This window comes from Ruditapes philippinarum, unplaced genomic scaffold (genome assembly GCF_026571515.1).
Source record: "Ruditapes philippinarum isolate M1 unplaced genomic scaffold, ASM2657151v2 ctg3693_1_1_1_1, whole genome shotgun sequence".
Classification (NCBI taxonomy): Eukaryota; Metazoa; Mollusca; class Bivalvia; order Venerida; family Veneridae; genus Ruditapes; species Ruditapes philippinarum.
Genome location: NW_026853627.1, coordinates 57,712 through 76,857, shown reverse-complemented (window position 1 = coordinate 76,857; position 19,146 = coordinate 57,712). Strand labels below are relative to the sequence as shown.

The 19,146-nt window shown below is 35.0% G+C and overlaps 1 protein-coding gene and 1 long non-coding RNA gene across 5 annotated transcripts in view; one reads left to right on the top strand and one right to left on the bottom strand.

Annotated features, from left to right (window-relative positions):
- Positions 1–1,291: 1,291 nt before the first annotated feature.
- Positions 1,292–19,146, top strand: part of LOC132737397 (transient receptor potential cation channel subfamily M member-like 2) — a 59,749-nt gene continuing 41,894 nt past the window's right edge. For all 3 annotated transcript variants that reach the window (XM_060724677.1, XM_060724676.1, XM_060724675.1), the window contains exons 1-9: positions 1,292–1,360; positions 4,221–4,440; positions 4,782–4,909; positions 5,534–5,634; positions 6,449–6,674; positions 9,903–10,025; positions 10,835–10,899; positions 11,949–12,075; positions 17,061–17,189. In XM_060724677.1, the coding sequence (XP_060580660.1) occupies positions 1,322–1,360; positions 4,221–4,440; positions 4,782–4,909; positions 5,534–5,634; positions 6,449–6,674; positions 9,903–10,025; positions 10,835–10,899; positions 11,949–12,075; positions 17,061–17,189 (1,158 nt within the window). In that variant the 5' untranslated portion in view covers positions 1,292–1,321. The remainder of the gene's footprint in view (positions 1,361–4,220; positions 4,441–4,781; positions 4,910–5,533; positions 5,635–6,448; positions 6,675–9,902; positions 10,026–10,834; positions 10,900–11,948; positions 12,076–17,060; positions 17,190–19,146) is intronic.
- LOC132737396 (uncharacterized) lies at positions 12,839–15,640 on the bottom strand. 2 transcript variants are annotated; one of them, XR_009626732.1, is made up of 4 exons: positions 14,546–15,640; positions 14,171–14,252; positions 13,740–13,811; positions 12,839–12,978 (listed from the first exon to the last, which is right to left on the bottom strand). It is a non-coding gene; the product is annotated as an uncharacterized LOC132737396 (long non-coding RNA). The 2 variants fall into 2 exon arrangements; XR_009626733.1 differs by lacking the exon at positions 14,546–15,640 and having other exon boundaries at positions 14,171–14,310.

The window sequence follows — 19,146 nt, the reverse complement described above, 5'->3', positions numbered from 1 at the left end:
AACATTTTACAAAAATTGACTATATTTTTCTTTGGATAGCAAATTAATACACCCATTACTCATTATACCAAGATTTTACGCATTTTTGAAACTAGCAGTTGTTAAGGGCCGATTTGGTTAGGGGCGAAACGTCCTGTTTGCTCGAGGTGATCTTGTTGCGTTAACGGAATATTTTACAAATAACAAGGTTATAAGGGTGCCCTCCATAACATTTGTACCAATGCATCTCCCATCATTTCCTTGTGAGGATTGTAAGGTCCTTCCTTAGCAGTCCTTTATCAGCAGTCCTTTATCACGCAGACTGCGTTATACTAGAAGAAACCGGAAACTAAAAATGTAATTGCACATATTTACACATAATTATGGTGTTTGAAAGTTATATATAGTTAACAAGTAGTCTGTTATTTATGTTATTATAAGTTTATTGTAATATGCCGCTTTTCATGGAATGGTACTTACGTGTCACATTAAAGGTTCCATGATAACCACCATATGAACACATATGCGGATGTTTCAAACTTTACCAGTTCATGTTAAAATGTTATATACTGCTTAAGCCGGTGCAAGGGGACGTTGACGGTAATTTGCACTTACCAGTAAAAGTAAAGTAATTGCATTTTATAGTCTAAGTTTCATGCTTATGCACGTTCACCGACATTACAGCTATTACCCCTGGTCATCGGGCTACTGGTATCTATCTATCAATCTCCCTAGGGAGTCTTTTAACTCCGCTTAGTGCAGCCGACACTTTGGCGCAACGGAATTATACCACCCTCGCAGGTACCCATTAACACCAGGGTGAAGTGAAGCAATCGCAGGTAAATTTCTTGCTCAAGGAAATTAGCAGTGCCCCTGGCGGGGTTAGAACTCAGGACCTCTCGTTCCCTAAGCGCGCGTCCTACCACTGAACTACCAGTACCGTGAATGAAAAGGCTCAAATTTTCAAATTTGCAGGGTTGGGCTTTCTCGAAGGATTCTTATTTTTCTCTGTTACTTGTAAAATAAGCTACATAGCTACATGTATCATAATAAAGGTTGATCGTTCTTCTCTGTGCTAGCCTGTATTTGAAATGGTGCCCAGGAATGCCTAGATCTTCCACCATCATTAAAGCTTTTAAATTGTTGTTTTCGGAGGTTTATTTCAGTGTTCTTGTGACTTGAAATTCAACAAAATAAAGGTATAATTCATGTTATTGCATGTTATTTGACCTGTCTGGATACAATTGTTTTCCAGCTATATTTTATTATGTTTAAGCATTAACATGTTTTTAAAAAAACATATATTCTGTTTAAATTATAGATACCTTCAAATTGTTTACTGATGACTTTGCTGGACAGAGTCAAACACAAGGAGGACAGTGTAAGTTACTAGAATTTAGATGTTTACTCTTTCTTTTAACCCTATTTGCTAACATAAGATTTATACATGTATGGTTCACTAGCATAGATAACCCTTTACCAGTCTTCCAATCTAAACAAAACTATTCATTATGTTTAACCAATTACTTCATGACCATTTTGTGAAAATAGGCTGTTTTCATTTAAAAGTCTCCCGTTACAAGTTCAAATTGCTATAAAACTATGAAAAATGCTTCAATACTAATCAAACTTGGCACAAGTGTTAACTGGACCATTGCCTTTGCACAACATACTCAGACTCAAATTTCCTGTTACCATGGCAATGGGGGGATATCTCAAAATTGCCAAAACTCACTATTTTGCGTTGATTTTTTCCATCAAAATTGATTTCAAAGTGCTGCAACTTCTCAATGGATTGAGATAGAGTCCAATGCTTTTCAGCGTTGGTTACACGTTACCTTATGATCAATATGGGGTCATTTTTAGCCTCTTACAAGTCCAAAATGTTCCTGGTGATTTGGGGAACTCTGCCCCCTTCAAAACCCCCAAACAGAAGGGGGCACATCCCCCTTCTTGCAACCCCTTGATGTATCTTTTGGTTGGGGGGTCGCGCCGAAAAAGTGGTAACTTTTTAAACAACATTTCTCAAACAAAAACAAGTGCTGCAGGCCTAGATAAGGCATTTTTTTACCATTTGAGACACCAAAAAAGGGGGGTTGGTGAAAAAGGCGTTAAAAGGCGTATATATCGTGTAATGGGTTAAAGGAAAATAAATGTACTGACTTATTAGCAAACAGTGCAGACCATAATCAGATCACTCAGATGTGCCAGGTAATCTTTGTCTGCACTGGTTGCATGTATATAATCAATTGCTGCCAGCAGGCTAAAGATTAATTGCCAGCCCTTCCATCTTTTGCAGTATGACCTTACTCTTATCACTATGCTGCTATGTTTTGACCCTTTAACCTGCTTATTTTTTAATGGACTTTTCCACCTTCCATTTTTGGAACTGTCCATTACAACTTTAGGGATATCAATTTGGTCAGTCTGCTATATATATATCAGTCTGCCTGATCAGACTACACAGATGTCTGCACATATTTATACCCCCGCACAACAAAGTTGTAAGGGGGGTATACTGGAATCAGCTTGTCCGTCCGTCCGGCCGTCCGTCCGTCGGTTTTTTCTTGTCCGCCCAATAACTTAAGATTCCTTTGACCCTTAGTCTTCATATTTGGCATGGAGGTTAGTCATGATTAGTAGATGACCCCTATTGATTTTGAGGTCACTAGGTCAAAGGTCAAGGTCACAGGGGCCTTGACTTCAAAAAGCTTGTCCGCCTAATAACTTAAGATTCCTTTGCCCTACAGTCTTCATATTTGGCATGGCTGTTAGTCATGATTAGTAGATAACCCCTATTGATTTTGAGGTCACCAGGTCAAAGGTCAAGGTCACAGGGGCCTTGACTTCATAAAGCTTGTCCGCCCTATAACTTAAGATTCCTTTGACCCACAGTCTTCATATTTGGCATGGAGGTTAGTCATGATTAGTAGATGACCCCTATTGTTTTTGAGGTCACCAGGTCAAAGGTCAAGGTCACAGGGGCCTTGACTTCAAAAAGCTTGTCCGCCCAATAACTTAAGATTCCTTTGACCCACAGTCTTCATATTTGGAATTGAAGTTAGTCATGATTAGTAGATGACCCCTATTGATTTTGAGGTCACTAGGTCAAAGGTCAAGTTCACAGGGGCCTTGACTTCAAAAAGCTTGTCCGCCTAATAACTTAAGATTCCTTTGCCCTAAAGTCTTCATATTTGGCATGGATGTTAGTCATGATTAGTAGATAACCCCTATTGATTTTGAGGTCACCAGGTCAAGGTCAAGGTCACAGGGGCCTTGACTTCAAAAAGCTTGTCCGCCCTATAACTTAAGATTCCTTTGACCCACAGTCTTCATATTTGGCATGGAGGTTAGTCATGATTAGTAGATGACCCCTATTGTTTTTGAGGTCACCAGGTCAAAGGTCAAGGTCACAGGGGCCTTGACTTCAAAAAGCTTGTCCGCCCAATAACTTAAGATAACTTTGACCCACAGTCTTCATATTTGGAATTGAAGTTAGTCATGATTAGTAGATGACCCCTATTGATTTTGAGGTCACCAGGTCAAAGGTCAAGGTCATAGGGACTTTGACTTCAAAAAGTTTGTCCACCCATTAACTTAAGATTCCTTTGACCCACAGTCTTCATATTTGGCATGGATGTTGACCATGACTATAAGGTGACCCCTATTGATTTTGAGATCACTGGGTCAAAGGTCAAGGTCACAGGGACCTTGACCAAAAAAAGCTTTTCTTCTCAATTGCTAAAGAATGTCCTGTCCGCAATGTATTGATTTTGACATTTTCACATTTGAAGCATGTAGAACACATAACTTAGCAATGCACTGGCTTAGTAACCTCAGATTTGGCAGGGAGGTTGTCCTTGAGCTCTAAATGGCCACTGTTGATTCTGACAAAGTGGTATGCGGGGGTATTCAAGCCATGATAGTGGCAGTTCTAGTTTTCGACTGAAAGGATAAGGAAGTTGTTAAATTTGAAGGAAAAATGGATTTAGTTATTGAGTCTGAAATAAATTGGGCACCAACACAAAAACACATGTCAGAATTTTTTTTAAAAAAGACGCTGTCCGGTATAACGAACCAGTCCAAATGAGACTCGATGTCTGTATAGACAAGTTATACTGTAAATAGTATCCAATAAAACTTTAACATAAAGCAGCAGACAATAGTTTTAGCAGACGGCAATTGCCCCAGCTTGCAACAGGTTAACATAGACTGAAATGTCTCAATTTTCTTTTTTACAGCATCGGAAGAATTTCTCGTTACTAGATGTAGGTATTCTGATTCAAAGTTTGATGGGTGATTCATTCCGTCCTATATACACGACTAAACCAGAATATGCGTATCTAGATGTTGACCTGTTACTTGATGGTTTAACAACAAAGAAGGCTAAAGAAGGAATGATCTCTCCAATAAAGGCAATGGCGGAACTTGCAATGAACCCTGCAAGTAACCAAGACGATGGTGTCTATACATACCTTTATAACATTCCTTTATTATTTCAAAAACAGAAATTTTTATCTTTTATTGAATTTTTATTTTGAAAAAAAGTTAATTTAGAATGTTTGCTTGTACAAACTCTGAGTAAAACTTTGATTGAAAGTGACTTATGAAAAATTTTCACTGATCATTGTCTTGTTGTCTTAAAAGAAAAATCTATTTTGAAAAAAATCATTTTGGTAGCCAAGTGCTTATTTCTCTTCAGCAAATACTTGCCTGTTATTGTAAAGTCATGCTTATTTTACATGATTCAAATTGTGTTAATCTGAAAGGGTTTTGATATTTGAATAATTCTTTTAAAATAGTTGATGGTAGAGCAAATCAGAAACACAAGTCACATTCTGACTTTGAGAATCCATCTCAGGAATTGTTTATATGGTCTGTACTGATGATCAGACAAGGTATGGCTAAACTGTTCTGGGCGGAAGGCAAGGTAAGTGGTCACACTTCTTTAAAAAAGAATTAATTGATTAGTAAAATTAGTGTTAACCCTAAACAGCCAAATCTGTATATTAACATAATTTTATTATCATATCAAATATATATTAAATCCAAGCAACACTGCGAGTTCAGTCAATCTGACCAGGCTTTTTACTAACAGCTGACTAAATTTCTAACTTGATATCCCTTAAATCAATAATGTACAGTTCCAAAAATGGAAGCTGGACAAATCCATTGAAAAAATCAGCACAATAAGGGTTTAAAAAAATACAATTTGTATACATGCTTACTGAATTGCTTTAGAAAACATGAGTCAATGTTCATAAAATGAGCCATGTCATTACAAAACCAACTTTATCCTTAGCGACCAGCAAGGATCCCGACCAGCCTGCGCATCCGCGCAGTCTGAATAGGATCCATGCTGTTCGCTATAAGTTTCTCTACTTGTAATAGGGTTTCTAAGCGGACAGCATGGATCCTGATCAGATGCGCAGGCTGGTCTGGATCCATGCTGGTCGCAAACGCATTACCTTGGTTTTGTCTTGGCGCGGCTCAAATTTTAATTATTGTACATGTATGCATTTTGAGTTAATCAGCCCTTGTTTAAATGTTACAGGATGCTATAGCTGCAGCATTAGTAGCTAACAGCATACTTAAAGCTATGAGAAGTAAAACAGATGACACAGAAGTGGTACTCAAAATCCAGCATGATATTGAGTAAGATATCAAACTGTTCCTTTTTTGGCCAGCTTGCAAATGTGCAAACCCGGGTTATAGTATGGTGAATGATGGGCGGTGAGCGGGCTGTTGGCAGCCGGCGGGTGGCACGGAAAAATTTTGTAACAGTTTTCTCAGCAACTACTTATCACAGTCTCTTGATATTTGAATACAACATTAACTAGTGGTCCCATACCGTGGGATTCAATTTCAGGTCAACCCGGCCTTTTCTGTCTTTGACCCATTTTCTACCAATTTTATTTTGTATTACTAAAGGGTCATAATGGCCCAGAAATGCTTGAACTTTTATTTCTCAAAAAGCTTTAATTTTTAGTTTCCTATTATAGTATCAAGAGAATTCCCCACTTTTATGTAATGGCCTTGTCATATTATCAGATTTCAGCTGGGAAATATTAGAGATTAACTTTGTAATAAAGAGATGACATACATTTTGGGTTATAAAAATATACACTGATAAAGGTTCATTATTTTTTATGACCAAATACATGTAAAGTTATCTAAACCAATAAAGTTCTGTTGAATTTACTAACAAAGTTTTATTCTTAGACCAGAATTTTTTTTCATTCTTTAAGAAACTTAATATATATTTTCCCATGTTATTCCATAGGGAATGTATGTATAAAAAGGCCATAATATTTCTCAGGAAATGGTATCATAATGCAAGAAAGTACAAATATATATATTTTACAAAAGTCATGTAGTATAACATTGTGAAAATTTTGATAGATGAATTATAACGTCAAAAATGATAAATAAGGAGTTGAAATGATGGTAATTCTTTTTTATTTTTCAGTGAATGGTCTGAGTTAGCAGTAGGTGTATTGAGTGAATGTTACTCAACAGATGAGAAGAAAGCGCAGGATTTGTTGGTACGGGAGCAGACTAACTGGGGTGATACAACATGTATGCTGATAGCCGTTAAAGCTGAAAACAAGGTCTTCATCTCACAGACAGCATGTCAGTCGTTACTGAACAGCATATGGATGGGAAAGCTAGCGCAAGATAATTCATCATGGAAGGTATGTGTAATTATTACAGCATTTTTGTTGGTAAAATATCTAGTTCCTTTATTTATGTTTTTTTTATTCAGTTTATTCAGAGTTGTGTAAAATGTTTTACAGCATTACTTTTGTTCCTTCATCAAATGTGTTTAATAGCATTTCTTCCTTCATAAATTGTATTTGTCTCTTGTAGTTGTATGAAAACATGGCCATAAGCTCCCAAAAATGTCTTCCTGTCTAAATTTTATATATGGGCAAAATGAAATGTTAAAACATTACTTCTTGCATAAAAATTGCTTTTTGCATAATTATGCCCCCTTTTGAAAAAAAGGGGGTATATTGCTTTGCACTTGTCGGTCCGTCGGTCCGTAGACCAAATGGTTTCCGAGTGATAACTAAAGAACCCTTAGGCCTAGGAACTTCAAACTTGGTATGGTGATTGGCCATGACAAGTAGATGACCCCTATTGATTTTGGGGTCAAGGGGTCAAAGGTCAAGGTCACATTGACCTTGTAAGCAAAAACGGTTTCCGATCAATAACTAAAGAACCTTAAGGCCTAGGAACTTCAAACTTGGTATGGTGATTTGTCATGATCAGTAGATGACCCCTATTGATTTTGGGGTCAAGGGGTCAAAGGTCAAGGTCACATTGACCTTGTAAGCAAAAACGGTTTCCGATCAATAAGTAAAGAACCTTAAGGCCTAGGAACTTCAAACTTGGTATGGTGATTGGTCATGATCAGTAGATGACCCCTAACGATTTTGGGGTCAAGGGGTCAAAGGTCAAGGTCACATTGACCTCTTGGGTAAAAACGGTTTCCGATCAATAACAAAAGAACCCTTAGGCCTAGGAACTTCAAACTTGGTATGGTGATTCGTTATGACCAGCAGATGACCCCTATTGATTTTGGGGTTAAGTGGTCAAAGGTCAAGGTCACATTGACCTTGTAGGTAAAAACGGTTTCCGATCAATAACGAAAGAACCCTTAGGCCTAGGGACTTCAAACTTGATATGGTGATTGGTCATGATCAGTAGATGACCCCTATTGATTTTGGAGTTAAGGGGTCAAAGGTCAAGGTCACATTGACCTTGTAGGTAAAAACGGTTTCCGATCAATAACGAAAGAACCCTTAGGCCTAGGGACTACAAACTTGATATGGTGATTGGTCATGATCAGTAGATGACCCCTATTGATTTTGGGGTCAAGGGGTCAAAGGTCAAGGTCACATTGACCTCTTAGGTAAAAACAGTTTCCGATCAATAACTAAAGAACCCTTAGGCCTAGGAACTTCAAACTTGGTATGGTGATTGGTCATGATCAGTAGATGACCCCTATTGATTTTGGGGTCAAGGGGTCAAAGGTCAAGGTCACATTGACCTCTTAGGTAAAAGCAGTTTCCGATCAATAACTAAAGAACCCTTAGGCCTAGGAACTTCAAACTTGGTATGGTGATTGGTCATGACCAGCAGATGACCCCTACTGATTTTGGGGTTAAGGGGTCAAAGGGCAAGGTCACATTGACCTTGTAGGTAAAAATGCTTTCCGATCAATAACTTAAGAACCCTTAGGCCTAGGAACTTCAAACTTGGTATGGTGATTGGTCATGACCAGCAGATGACCTATTGTTTTTAGGGTCAAGGGGTCAAAGGTCATGTAACATTGACCTTGTAGGTAAAAACGGTTTCCGATCAATTAACTAAAAACGCTTAGGCCTAGGAACTTCAAACTTTGTATGATGATTGGTGGTGACCAGCAGATGACCCCTATTGAGTTTTGGGTCAAGGGGTCAAAGGTCAAGGTCACATCGACCTTGTAAGTAAAAACGGTTTCTGATCAATAACTTAAGAACGCTTAGGCCTAGGAACTTCAAACTTGGTATGGTGATTTTTCATGACCAGCAGATTACCCCTTTCGATTTTGGGATCAAGGGGTCAAAGGTCAAGGTCACATTGACCTTGTAAGTAAAAACGGTTTCTGATCAATAACTAAAGAACACTTCGGCCTAGGAACTTCAAACTTGGCATAGTGATTGGTCATGATCAGCAGATGACCCCTATTGATTTTGGGGTCAAAGGTCAAGGTCACATTGACCTTGTATGTTAAAATGGTTTCGGATCAATAATAAAAGAACCCTTAGGCCTAGGAACTTCAAACTTGGCATGGTGATTAGTCATGACCAGCAAATGACCCCTATTGATTTTGGGGTCAAGGGTGTTAAAGGTCAAGGTCACATTGACCTTGTAAGTAAAAACGGTTTCTGATCAATTAAGTAAAAACGCTTAGGCCTAGGAACTTCAAACTTTGTATGATGATTTGTCTTGACCAGCAGATGACCCCTATTGAGTTTTGGGTCAAGGGGTCAAAGGTCAAGGTCATGACCAGTAGATACTTGATAACCCTTATTAATTGTTTGATCACTGGGTCAGAAGTCATGCATAATTACCTTATCACATGAATAATTGGCTGCTGATAGGGGGCATACATGTTTTACAAACATATCTTGTTATGATGGAGTTACTGTATATGTATATTGTGTACAAGTGAAATTGTTTATCACCCATGATTGTACCAGTATACGATGTACCTAATGTAATGTTGCTGTAGTTTGATACACTAACTGCTATTATATAGCACATGCTTAAATGTAGTGTGTTATTTAAAGCTGAATGTTTAGCACATAATGCAACCATGTATATATATTGTATATAAATTCCCTAAATATTTATACAAACATAGTTTAACTGTTGTTTCTACCATATGTTGAGTTGTGCGATATTGATGTCATTATTTTCATGCACATGGTAGATATAGTTTTGGTTTGACAGTGTTGATCATACAACATGATTTGATGTGATGTTAATCATGTTATATAGAGATCCTACTGTTTGCCACATGGTTATAATAGCCGTTGACTTTTCTCAATAGATACAGCGTTGCCTGTGAGGCAGGCTGCCCGGGTTCAATTCTCGGACGGTGCATGTCACTTTTGTTGTGATTGATCATGAAATCCTTTCTACGGTCATTGACACTGTACCTCTGCTCTGACATGTACAGAAGTTTCAGTTCCTTGTGGAAGTGAAGGCAACTAGTACTGATTAATTGCTTGACAGCCTGCCCAGAAACAATGCAGTGGCTGAACTATGCTCTAGTGGCAATGTGGCTTACTGCTGTGATCAGCAGGAGGATAAACTACCACCACCACATGGTAACATATCACATGGTCACATATAATGATATATTTCAGCTGATGTTATGTGTACTATGTCCACCTTTAGCATTGCTTCTGCTAAACTTTCAAAAGAAGCAGGTTGAAAAACCTAACAACCAATTACAAAATCAACTTTATAAGTTGGATAACGATAAAAAGGTAAACATTCAAGATTTGTTACTGCTTGTCTTTCTAATATTTGTTATGTATATTTGTCGAGATTTAGGCAATAATGCCACATTCTTTAAACTACTTCTTTAGTACAAACAACAACAATTCTGAACCTTACATATAACTTTCTTGGGGATGCAATTGTTCTTTACTTTAGTTTTAGAACAATAACGCCAAAGTTATTGTCCTTGATGTAAGCTTATTGAAGAAGAGTTATTGCCCCTGATTTAAATAAAGTCAAAACTTTTCTTTATGTAAATGACAGAAAGCTATAACACTTTAAATAAATGTGTATGGAGGTGTGATGCAACACAGTTCACCTTGTTTAATTTTTCTATGTCTTATTAATTGCCCTTGATGTAAGTTAGTTTAACAAGATGTATAGCCCCTGGATTCACCGATCTTTTAATTTGGAACAGTCCATCAAAACATTAAAGCATTTCTATTTTAAAGTACAAAAATTAAAACGCCAACAGTATAGAGCTTGGTCAGGCTAAAGGCATGTGCAGGTTGGCCTGGCTCTGTACTGGCTGCAAAGACTTATCACTTTTCAAATTGGTCCCAGCAGGGTAATTGGATAGTAGGATAGTAGGTTTATTAGTCCTATTAGTCAATTGGATAGTAGGTTTATTAGTCCTATTTCTTAATTGTTATAAACACTTATCAACAGGCAATATATTACGTCTCTCAGTACAAATCATATATAATTACTGCAAAACTTTTATTAAAAAAAAATAATATAAAAAAACTCTGTTTGTTTCATTGTTTTTGGTTTTTTTTTTTCATTTTCACTTCAGGATCAGGATGATAAAAAACCTTTGAGACGACAGAAAAGCAAATTGAACAGAAGAAGAAACTCACTGTAAGTATTATTTCTCTACAAATGATGTACATACTTTATGAACATTTATAAGTTTCCTGTTGACTTCAAAACATTTGCCCCTCACCGCTGTGGGTTCGAATCTTGCCAGGGACTTCGAATTCTTTCATGTGAGGAAACTATCAAGCTAGCTTAAAGAACAACAATGGAAAGTTATCATATGACCTACTGTGTTGCTGTGGTGTTAAACCCAACCAAAAAATACAAAATTTATAGGGTTTCGATTTATTCATATGCATTTAATGAGGGTCAATCAATCTTTTTATGTACCAAGTGTACATACATTATAAGTGTGCATACTGCTAGATATTTTAAATACTTATATATGCATTAAGTTATGATAAGAAAGTGTTCTTGCTTACTTAGGTGTTTAGGGTGTGACTAAATGGTTAGGATTGCTGATTTCAAATAAATTGCTGATTTCAAATAAATTGCACATTACGTTTGTGGTTATGAATCATGTTTGAAAAGAAGCTATCCAGCTTATTATTATTGGTGGTTGTACTCTGCAGACTGCTTTTGCCTGAAATTATGAATGAAGGGGCACCTGAGGTCTTTCTCTGCCATTTAAGCTGGAATTTGACATATGCACTTGAGAGAGCTCCATTGAGGTCCAAATGCTGAAAAACTAAAAAATAAATTCGTACTATAATCAACTTTTATATCAACTTTGGCACTTGAAATTAAGAGAAAAAAAAACATGCAAATAATAACTAAGAAATATATTCAAAATTAAATTGAAAATCAATTTATGGTGTGGTTTTAGTCCAATATGAGTTAAAAGCTTTTAAACACTTCAGTTTTGTTTCATTTTGCATATTAAAAGTCCTTCTTCATGACAAACGAAGCAAGGGAAAGAAAGTTGGCAAACAAATTATTAGGCGATAGATGTTAAAGAAAATATTTCGAATCCTGTACGTCAAGAAATTTCAGTGGAGTCCTTTAACAGGGTTAGTCTGACAAACATCTAAGATATTCTTGATTTATTATTCATGTATGTATTGTGTCAAAATTCTCATATTTTCATAAAGACGAGTAGGCGAGGAAGGTAAGGACCAAACCAAGAATGACGAGCAAGAACAGAAAAAGATGTTGGGTGTTCGAGAAAGAATCTACTACTTCTTTAATGCCCCTGTAATCATCTTTATGAACAATGTGGTAAGTAACTCTGATGAAGACTTGTGAGGGTCGTAACATCGGTTATCATCATTAAATAAACCTTAAAACTTATCCTTTCCACTTGTATCATTTCTCTCAATATAATGTGGTAAGTAAGTAAAAAGCATCAGAATGCAACGTTAGCCAATTCCCTGTATGAAATTTTCCAGCTGTAAAATAGACGGATTTTTTTTTTATTTTACGCCCGTACAAAAGAAAATACACCTTATGCTTTTTCTAATATTATAGAATAAATTACGCCTGTAATACGGTTTAACGCATGTAAACTAGCCGTAAATGGCACGGATTCCGGGCGTACAAATGACACGTAATATTTAAATGAGCAGGAATTCAAAAATAAAAATTACGCCTGTAAAAATTCCCTTTACGGCCGTATAAAATCCAGATTTTACGTCTATATTAAATTTACGCCCGTAAATTCCTTTTACGGGCGTACAAAATTCAAATTTTACGTCTATACTAATTTTTACGTCTGTCCTAAAAGTATGCTTTGATTTCTTTGCATCTGAAGAACAAGCTTGTCATCCTTGTTTAATTGTCACATGTTTCATAGAATCTATTTTTTTCTGAAACCTGGAACATATGAGAAAATAAACCAGTAACAAACAACAAATGATCACAAACACAAAACCTGTCCCTAACATAGATATATAACCAAAGAATTGCTTGTTTTTTAGGTTTATGAAATCAATTTTGTTTCAACTCTACAAATTAAACTCAACTGTTTGTTAAAAAGATTGTCATTTGTTTTACTAAGTTCATGGAATGAGTTGATTTTTTCACTTGCTGTTCAATCTAGTTGCAGTTGTAGCCTCTCCTTTTTGTGACCTTTTAAGAATCTTGTGTCTCAATGCACCATTTGTAATGTTGTTCCAACAATATCTGTAAAATATCAGCCATATCAAGTATTGTATAATATGCATTTCCTATTTTAATATTACAACAACTTTCCTCTTATCATTGAAGGTGTAAAGTTTTAAGTATAAGAATCTTGACATTTTGCCTATTTTCTGACATGCATTTTATAATGCCCCCACCATGATAATAGTAAGGGTGAACAAGTGAGCACAGTCTCAAAGCCAAATGTCAATGGAATTTGAAAATATCTGTGATGCTACGCACACTTAACATAAAATCTATGTCGAAAAGGGGCATTATTCTGTCAAAATGCTTGATCAATGACATCCTCCTGTGTACAGGTTGAGGACATATGGTGAACAAGTATGGTATGCAAAGTTTCAAAGCCATGTGTCAATGGACTTTGAAAATACTTGAGGTTGTACGCAAACTTGGACATAGATTTTAAATGTCAAAAGGGGCATAAATCTGTCAAAATGCTTGATACAGTCACTTTCTTCTGTGTACAGATTGAAAACATGATGGTGAACAAGTGTGCAAAGCTTCACAGCCAAATGTCTATGGAATTGGAAAATATTTGTGGTGGTTCTTTAACTTTAACATAAATTCTAAGTCGAAAAAGGAGCATTATTAACTTTAACATAAGTGGTTAAGCCATCACCGACCCTCGGGGAGGGGGGGCCTAGGATAGCTTTCCTTATTCTTCAAAAAGTCAAGCTTATAAGTTAAACTGCCGATATGAAATAAAAAAAAATCTGATTATTTAAACTACAATTTCTATTTACCATGTCCATCTGTTCCAGCACTTTGCTTTGGTTTCGAACACCAGGAATTTCACAGGGTTGTGTTCAGTTCACCTTTAAGGACAAAATTATACATTGATTATACATGTATAATATTAGTTAATTTATTAAAGATGGAATTACAATGAGATCAGTATTAGATATTTAATACAACAATATTGCATTTCATAATATCTCAAAAGATAATATACAATTTTCATGCTAATGCTGCATATTCAAAAATATAAAAGCTTCAACTCATTATCTTATTTCACTGTACAATAATTATAATGTCCAAACTGAGTCAACAGTGATGTTTATTGATAGTCTTAACAATAACTTAATTTGACAAGAATTTCATTTCAAATATTTTTATTTTATGATATTTAATTATATTGTAAATGGTATTGTTTAGAGATTTAAAACATAGTTACCTTTCTGGGCTTTACGCTAGTTAAATGTTGCACACATAAACATTCAGACAGCATCTCACAGTCTGTACTGCATGGTCCAAGCCTGCAATGTAATCTCATAATCTAAATTGATATAATATTATACATAATATGGTGTTGACCAGTGTCTTACTTATCAATTTCTATCATTTTTTTCTTAAACTTAAAATATCTAACATACTGTATTTAAGAAATGATGAAGATGTTCCTACATTTTTATATGTACATGCAGATTTCTGTTTTAGTCAAGTTGAAAGAAAAACAAAACTAATTTCTGTACAATACCACTTGAAAGTTTTGATTTAAAAAAGCTAATCTGTTTCTGCATTAAATTTAATGTATGTAAAAGTTGTTTACCTGAAGTTTTGACTTTGAATGATTCTGCTGTTTATCTTCTTGTCCAATGTTATAATCTACACATTCACACTTCGGTTAAAATTCTTCTCATTTCTATTTACCACTCTAGTAAGACTTTAAATGTTTTCTTTGATAAATTAGAAATATGCATCCTTACATTTAAAACACAATAATATCTACAGAATTTCTACAATATCAATGTTTCCTTTGTATTTGCACTGACCTCAATTCCTTTGAATTCAAACTGTTACTGTATTACTGAAAGGTTCCATTATAATTTTAAACTCTGAGGGATATCCAAAAACTAAATCACCCATCATTTTATTTTTTACATTCATTTATATGTATAAACTATGTTTAATACCTAAATAAATAGTGAATAATTATGTTTTTGAAAGATAATTTAGCATGTTATTTTAACACAGATTCTACACATAAAATGTATATTGTAGCCTCTCCCAAAATAACCAAATAGAACAGTCTGGTCAGCATGAGTAAACAGAGTGAGTATTAACCGCCATGCAGATATGTATGTAGATAAGAGGGAAGTAGTTTTATCAGATCTGTGTTGTTAAATCTTAGTGGGGTGCAGTATTTACTTTTCTTGGTTATAAGAAATTACCAGGCATTATTTGTACAATAGATTTAAAGCCTCAAGGGCATACTATGACTTAGTTTCACAGTGGGGTATAATGTATAAGCACATTGCTTCATTATTGTATTTCTATCAAATACTAGTAGCATTTAAATATTTGATATTGATAACAAGTTTGATTCATGTTTTTTTTCTTAATTATACATAACTCTCCTGCAAAGTAATGGAGTTTATTGCCTTTTGTAAGTTGTTCACAAAAATGTTAGAGACAATAATTCTAAATCTCCTCATATAAGTAGATCTCATTTATGAGAAGTGCAATGCCTAAGAACCATAACTCTTTATTGTATGATTTGGGGGTTATTTCCCTTTTGTACTTTTCCTTGCTTATTTTTTGTCTTAATCATACAACTTTAAAAGTATTGGAAATATTAATTTGAAACTTCACAGATGGATAGATCTTTTTGTGTTAAGTTCAGACTGTTTAAGAATCATATATTAACTATTTTGCATAATTTTGGAGCTACTGCTCTTTGCACATTTTAACTTTTAATTATTGTTAGCATAACATAAAAGGTGTAAATACTGGTATCAGTTTATATAAATATTAAATGGACAAATCCCATTTAGAAGAAGAGACCAAGGTCAAACTTATTGAAGACTGACGTTAAATTTTCATAGGAGTAGCAACAAACTATATCCAGATGAATGCATTTTCTCACAGACGCTTGGGGTTTGGAGCTCAAAACGCCTTTAAAATCCAAATAAAATGCATATTTGTCAATCCCAGGACATGTACTGATCATATATATCAAAAAATCTTAATATATGCCGTTTTGAAAAAAAATCATATTTCAACATCTATAATAATATTATTATAGATGTTGAAATATGATTTTTTTTCAAAACGGCATATATTAAGATTTTTTTATATATATGATCAGTACATGTCCTGGGATTGACAAATAAGAATTTTATTTGGATTTTAAAGGCGTTTTGAGCTCCAAACCCCAAGCGTCTGTGCATTTTCTGGGCATAGAATAATATTTCAACTTTTTAATGTCTAGATTCCAACTAAAGAACCTTAGAGTACACTTTTACAGTCAAATTAAAGTCAAATTTTACGTCCGTAAAGAAAAGTACAGCCGTAAAAAAATAGAAAATTACGGCCATACTTTTCATGTATTTCCTGCTCTTAAAAAATTACGTGTGTTTTACGCCTGGGAAAGTGATTTTACGTCCAATTTCTGTGTCTTTTCCTGCTATTTTACGGCTGGAATTTTCGTACGGGTTGTTTTGGTGTTCTTTGTCTTAATTGTGTCGCAGCATGAAACACAACACTTTCCCTGTTATCCAACATGTAAACCCCAGAAATAATGTAGCCAAATCTGGGGGTCAGTAAACAACAATGCAGGGTATTGCAATAATCAATCATTTCGGGCCGCAGTCAGTTTAGAAAATGCAGTGGGACTGATAGAGTATGAATGTTATAAGGAAATTGATCCTCGAAAAAGAGAGTTTAATATTTGCAGTTATAAAAAAATATATCCCGTATTCCTTTGAATTTAAGAAATGAACTAAAAATAGCGGTGACAGCTTAGCTCAAATAAATATGCTTATAATAATATCTTTTTTTTAATAGAAGATTTTTAAATAAATGTGAAACCTCTCTTCAATTTAGTTTGTCTGTTTTGAAGAAAAAATCAAGCCATCATGATTGCTTCTGTGTCATCAACATGAAACTTGGAATTCTTGCTTATCATGATAGTGTGCACTTGTAACACAAGGGACAAAATTCTGATATCAGTTTATTTGAGTTATTTCCCTTTTCAACATAGAATTTATACCAAATGAAGTTAACACCACATGGGATACATTTTTACAAATTTTATACCAGGTTTACGTATCTATATTTTTCAGTTGTCATACCTTGTGTTCCTAGGACTGTTCACGTATGTGCTCATATTTGATTTCAACCCGAATGTAACGACTGCTGAGATCATTCTCATGATTTGGGTGGTTACAATTTTCTCAGAGGAAGTACGACAGGTATGTTATATATTTCCTTCTCTTGTTTGATGTGATGATCATTATATATTCAGATTGAAAAGAAATGCATGTAATATATTCAGCTGGAGTAAAGAAATAATATATTCAGATTATGCTTGAAAAAGGTCACTCAGATACTGTTTTGATACTTTTTATAATTTTGAGAATGCAAATTGTTTGGGGTGAATTTTTATTTAGCTCTACTATTCAAAGAATAACAAGGGCTATTGTACTCATGTCTGTGATGATGCCTCATTCACACTTTGGTTAAGTTTTACTTGCAAAGTTTGATATCTCCAAAACGACGGAAAGGATCAAGTTGAAACTTCCCACCCTCGCTCTCTGATTATCGAATATGATTGGCATAGACCCCACCCATCTCTCTTTGATTACCTTTTTACAGAGTTATGCCCCTTGATACTGTAAGCACTGAGAATAGTTGAGCATTCTGTCTTATAGGCAACTCTAAGACATGTTTAAATTATACTAAAGTTTTACTGTTAAATAATCCAGCATGGCATGCAGTCAAAAAGTAGTGCATTTTATGATGGTATGGTTTGAGTGTTTTAAAAACTATACAATTAAATGAAGGAGAAGCTACAATAATTTAGCACTTTACCCATTTGTTTATACTTGAGTCATCAGAAGTCATTGTTTAGATGGACATCATGAGTGTTACTGAAATTATGAGTGGATTTGAGTGATTATAAACACCACACCATAAGTGTTACTAAAATTACTTTAGTGGTTTTAACTGCCAAAAGCACAAGTATTGCTGAGTGGTTTGAGAGGTGAACACCTTGTGTATTACTAAAACACAAATAACTTTAGTGGTTTTGAGTGGAGAATACCATGCGTGTCATCAAAACAAAGAAATTGAGTGGTGTTGAGCGGCAAACACCACAAATCAAATGTTATTGAAACAAAGAACCTAAAAGGTTTGTCACCATAATGTTATTAAAACGGTATTAGGAAATCTATAGTGTACTTAGTACAAAAAGAATGTATATAATAGTTATATTTTCGATTTTTTACACTGTGGAAATAATCTTGTATCCTTACTATAGCTACATCTGCATGTAAGTAGAAAAAGAGAGTCTCTTCTTGTTTGATTAGTATCTTACTTATGCTATAGTTATAGGGAAACGTTTTATAATAACTATAAATTAGTAACCTTATCCATGTATTTCTATCTTTCAGCAAAATCTTATAACACTGCATTGTTTTTTTGTTGTCTTTTCATGTTGTTTTTGTTTATGTATTTTCTAATGTATGTATTAAAGTTTGTGTAATACATTTTCCCAACTATGAATTAGAAATACATAATAATAGTTTAGGAGTGCTTTAAGGGATTTCAATCTGGAAAAAGAAAATAAAAAAATTCTGATAAGTTTTAGCAGGTAGCTGTATAGAATTAGGCAAGCATAGTTTACCTGTTGAATTTGTGTGCTCCGACTTTGGAACAGTCCACTCAACCACTCAAGCCTTGTCCAGCTATAAGGTAGTGCAGGCTAGCCTTGTTTCTATACTGTTATCGCCTCTATAGCTAAGTTGTTAAGGTCACTGATTTCAAATAACTTGCCCCTCACTGTGGGCAAGACTATGAGGAAGCTTTCCGTCTAGCTTATAGAATATCTGCGTTTCTACTTAGGTGGCTAACTTATGCCAGAAATTCTGCATTAAAGGTACACCTGAGGTTTGCCTCCACCAGAAAAGTTGTAAAGTTACCATGTGACCTTTTAAAGCATTGGTCCACAATATTCAAACTTCATGGGATGATTGTCCATATTGGTAGAAGACCCCTATTGTTTTTGGGGTCAAAGGTCAAGGTCACTATGACCTTAAAACTAAAAACAGTTTCCGGAGCATAAGTTAAGTTCCATTTGGCCCACAGTGTTCAAACTTCATGGGATGATTGTCCATATTAGATAGAAGACCCTTATTGATTTTGAAGTCA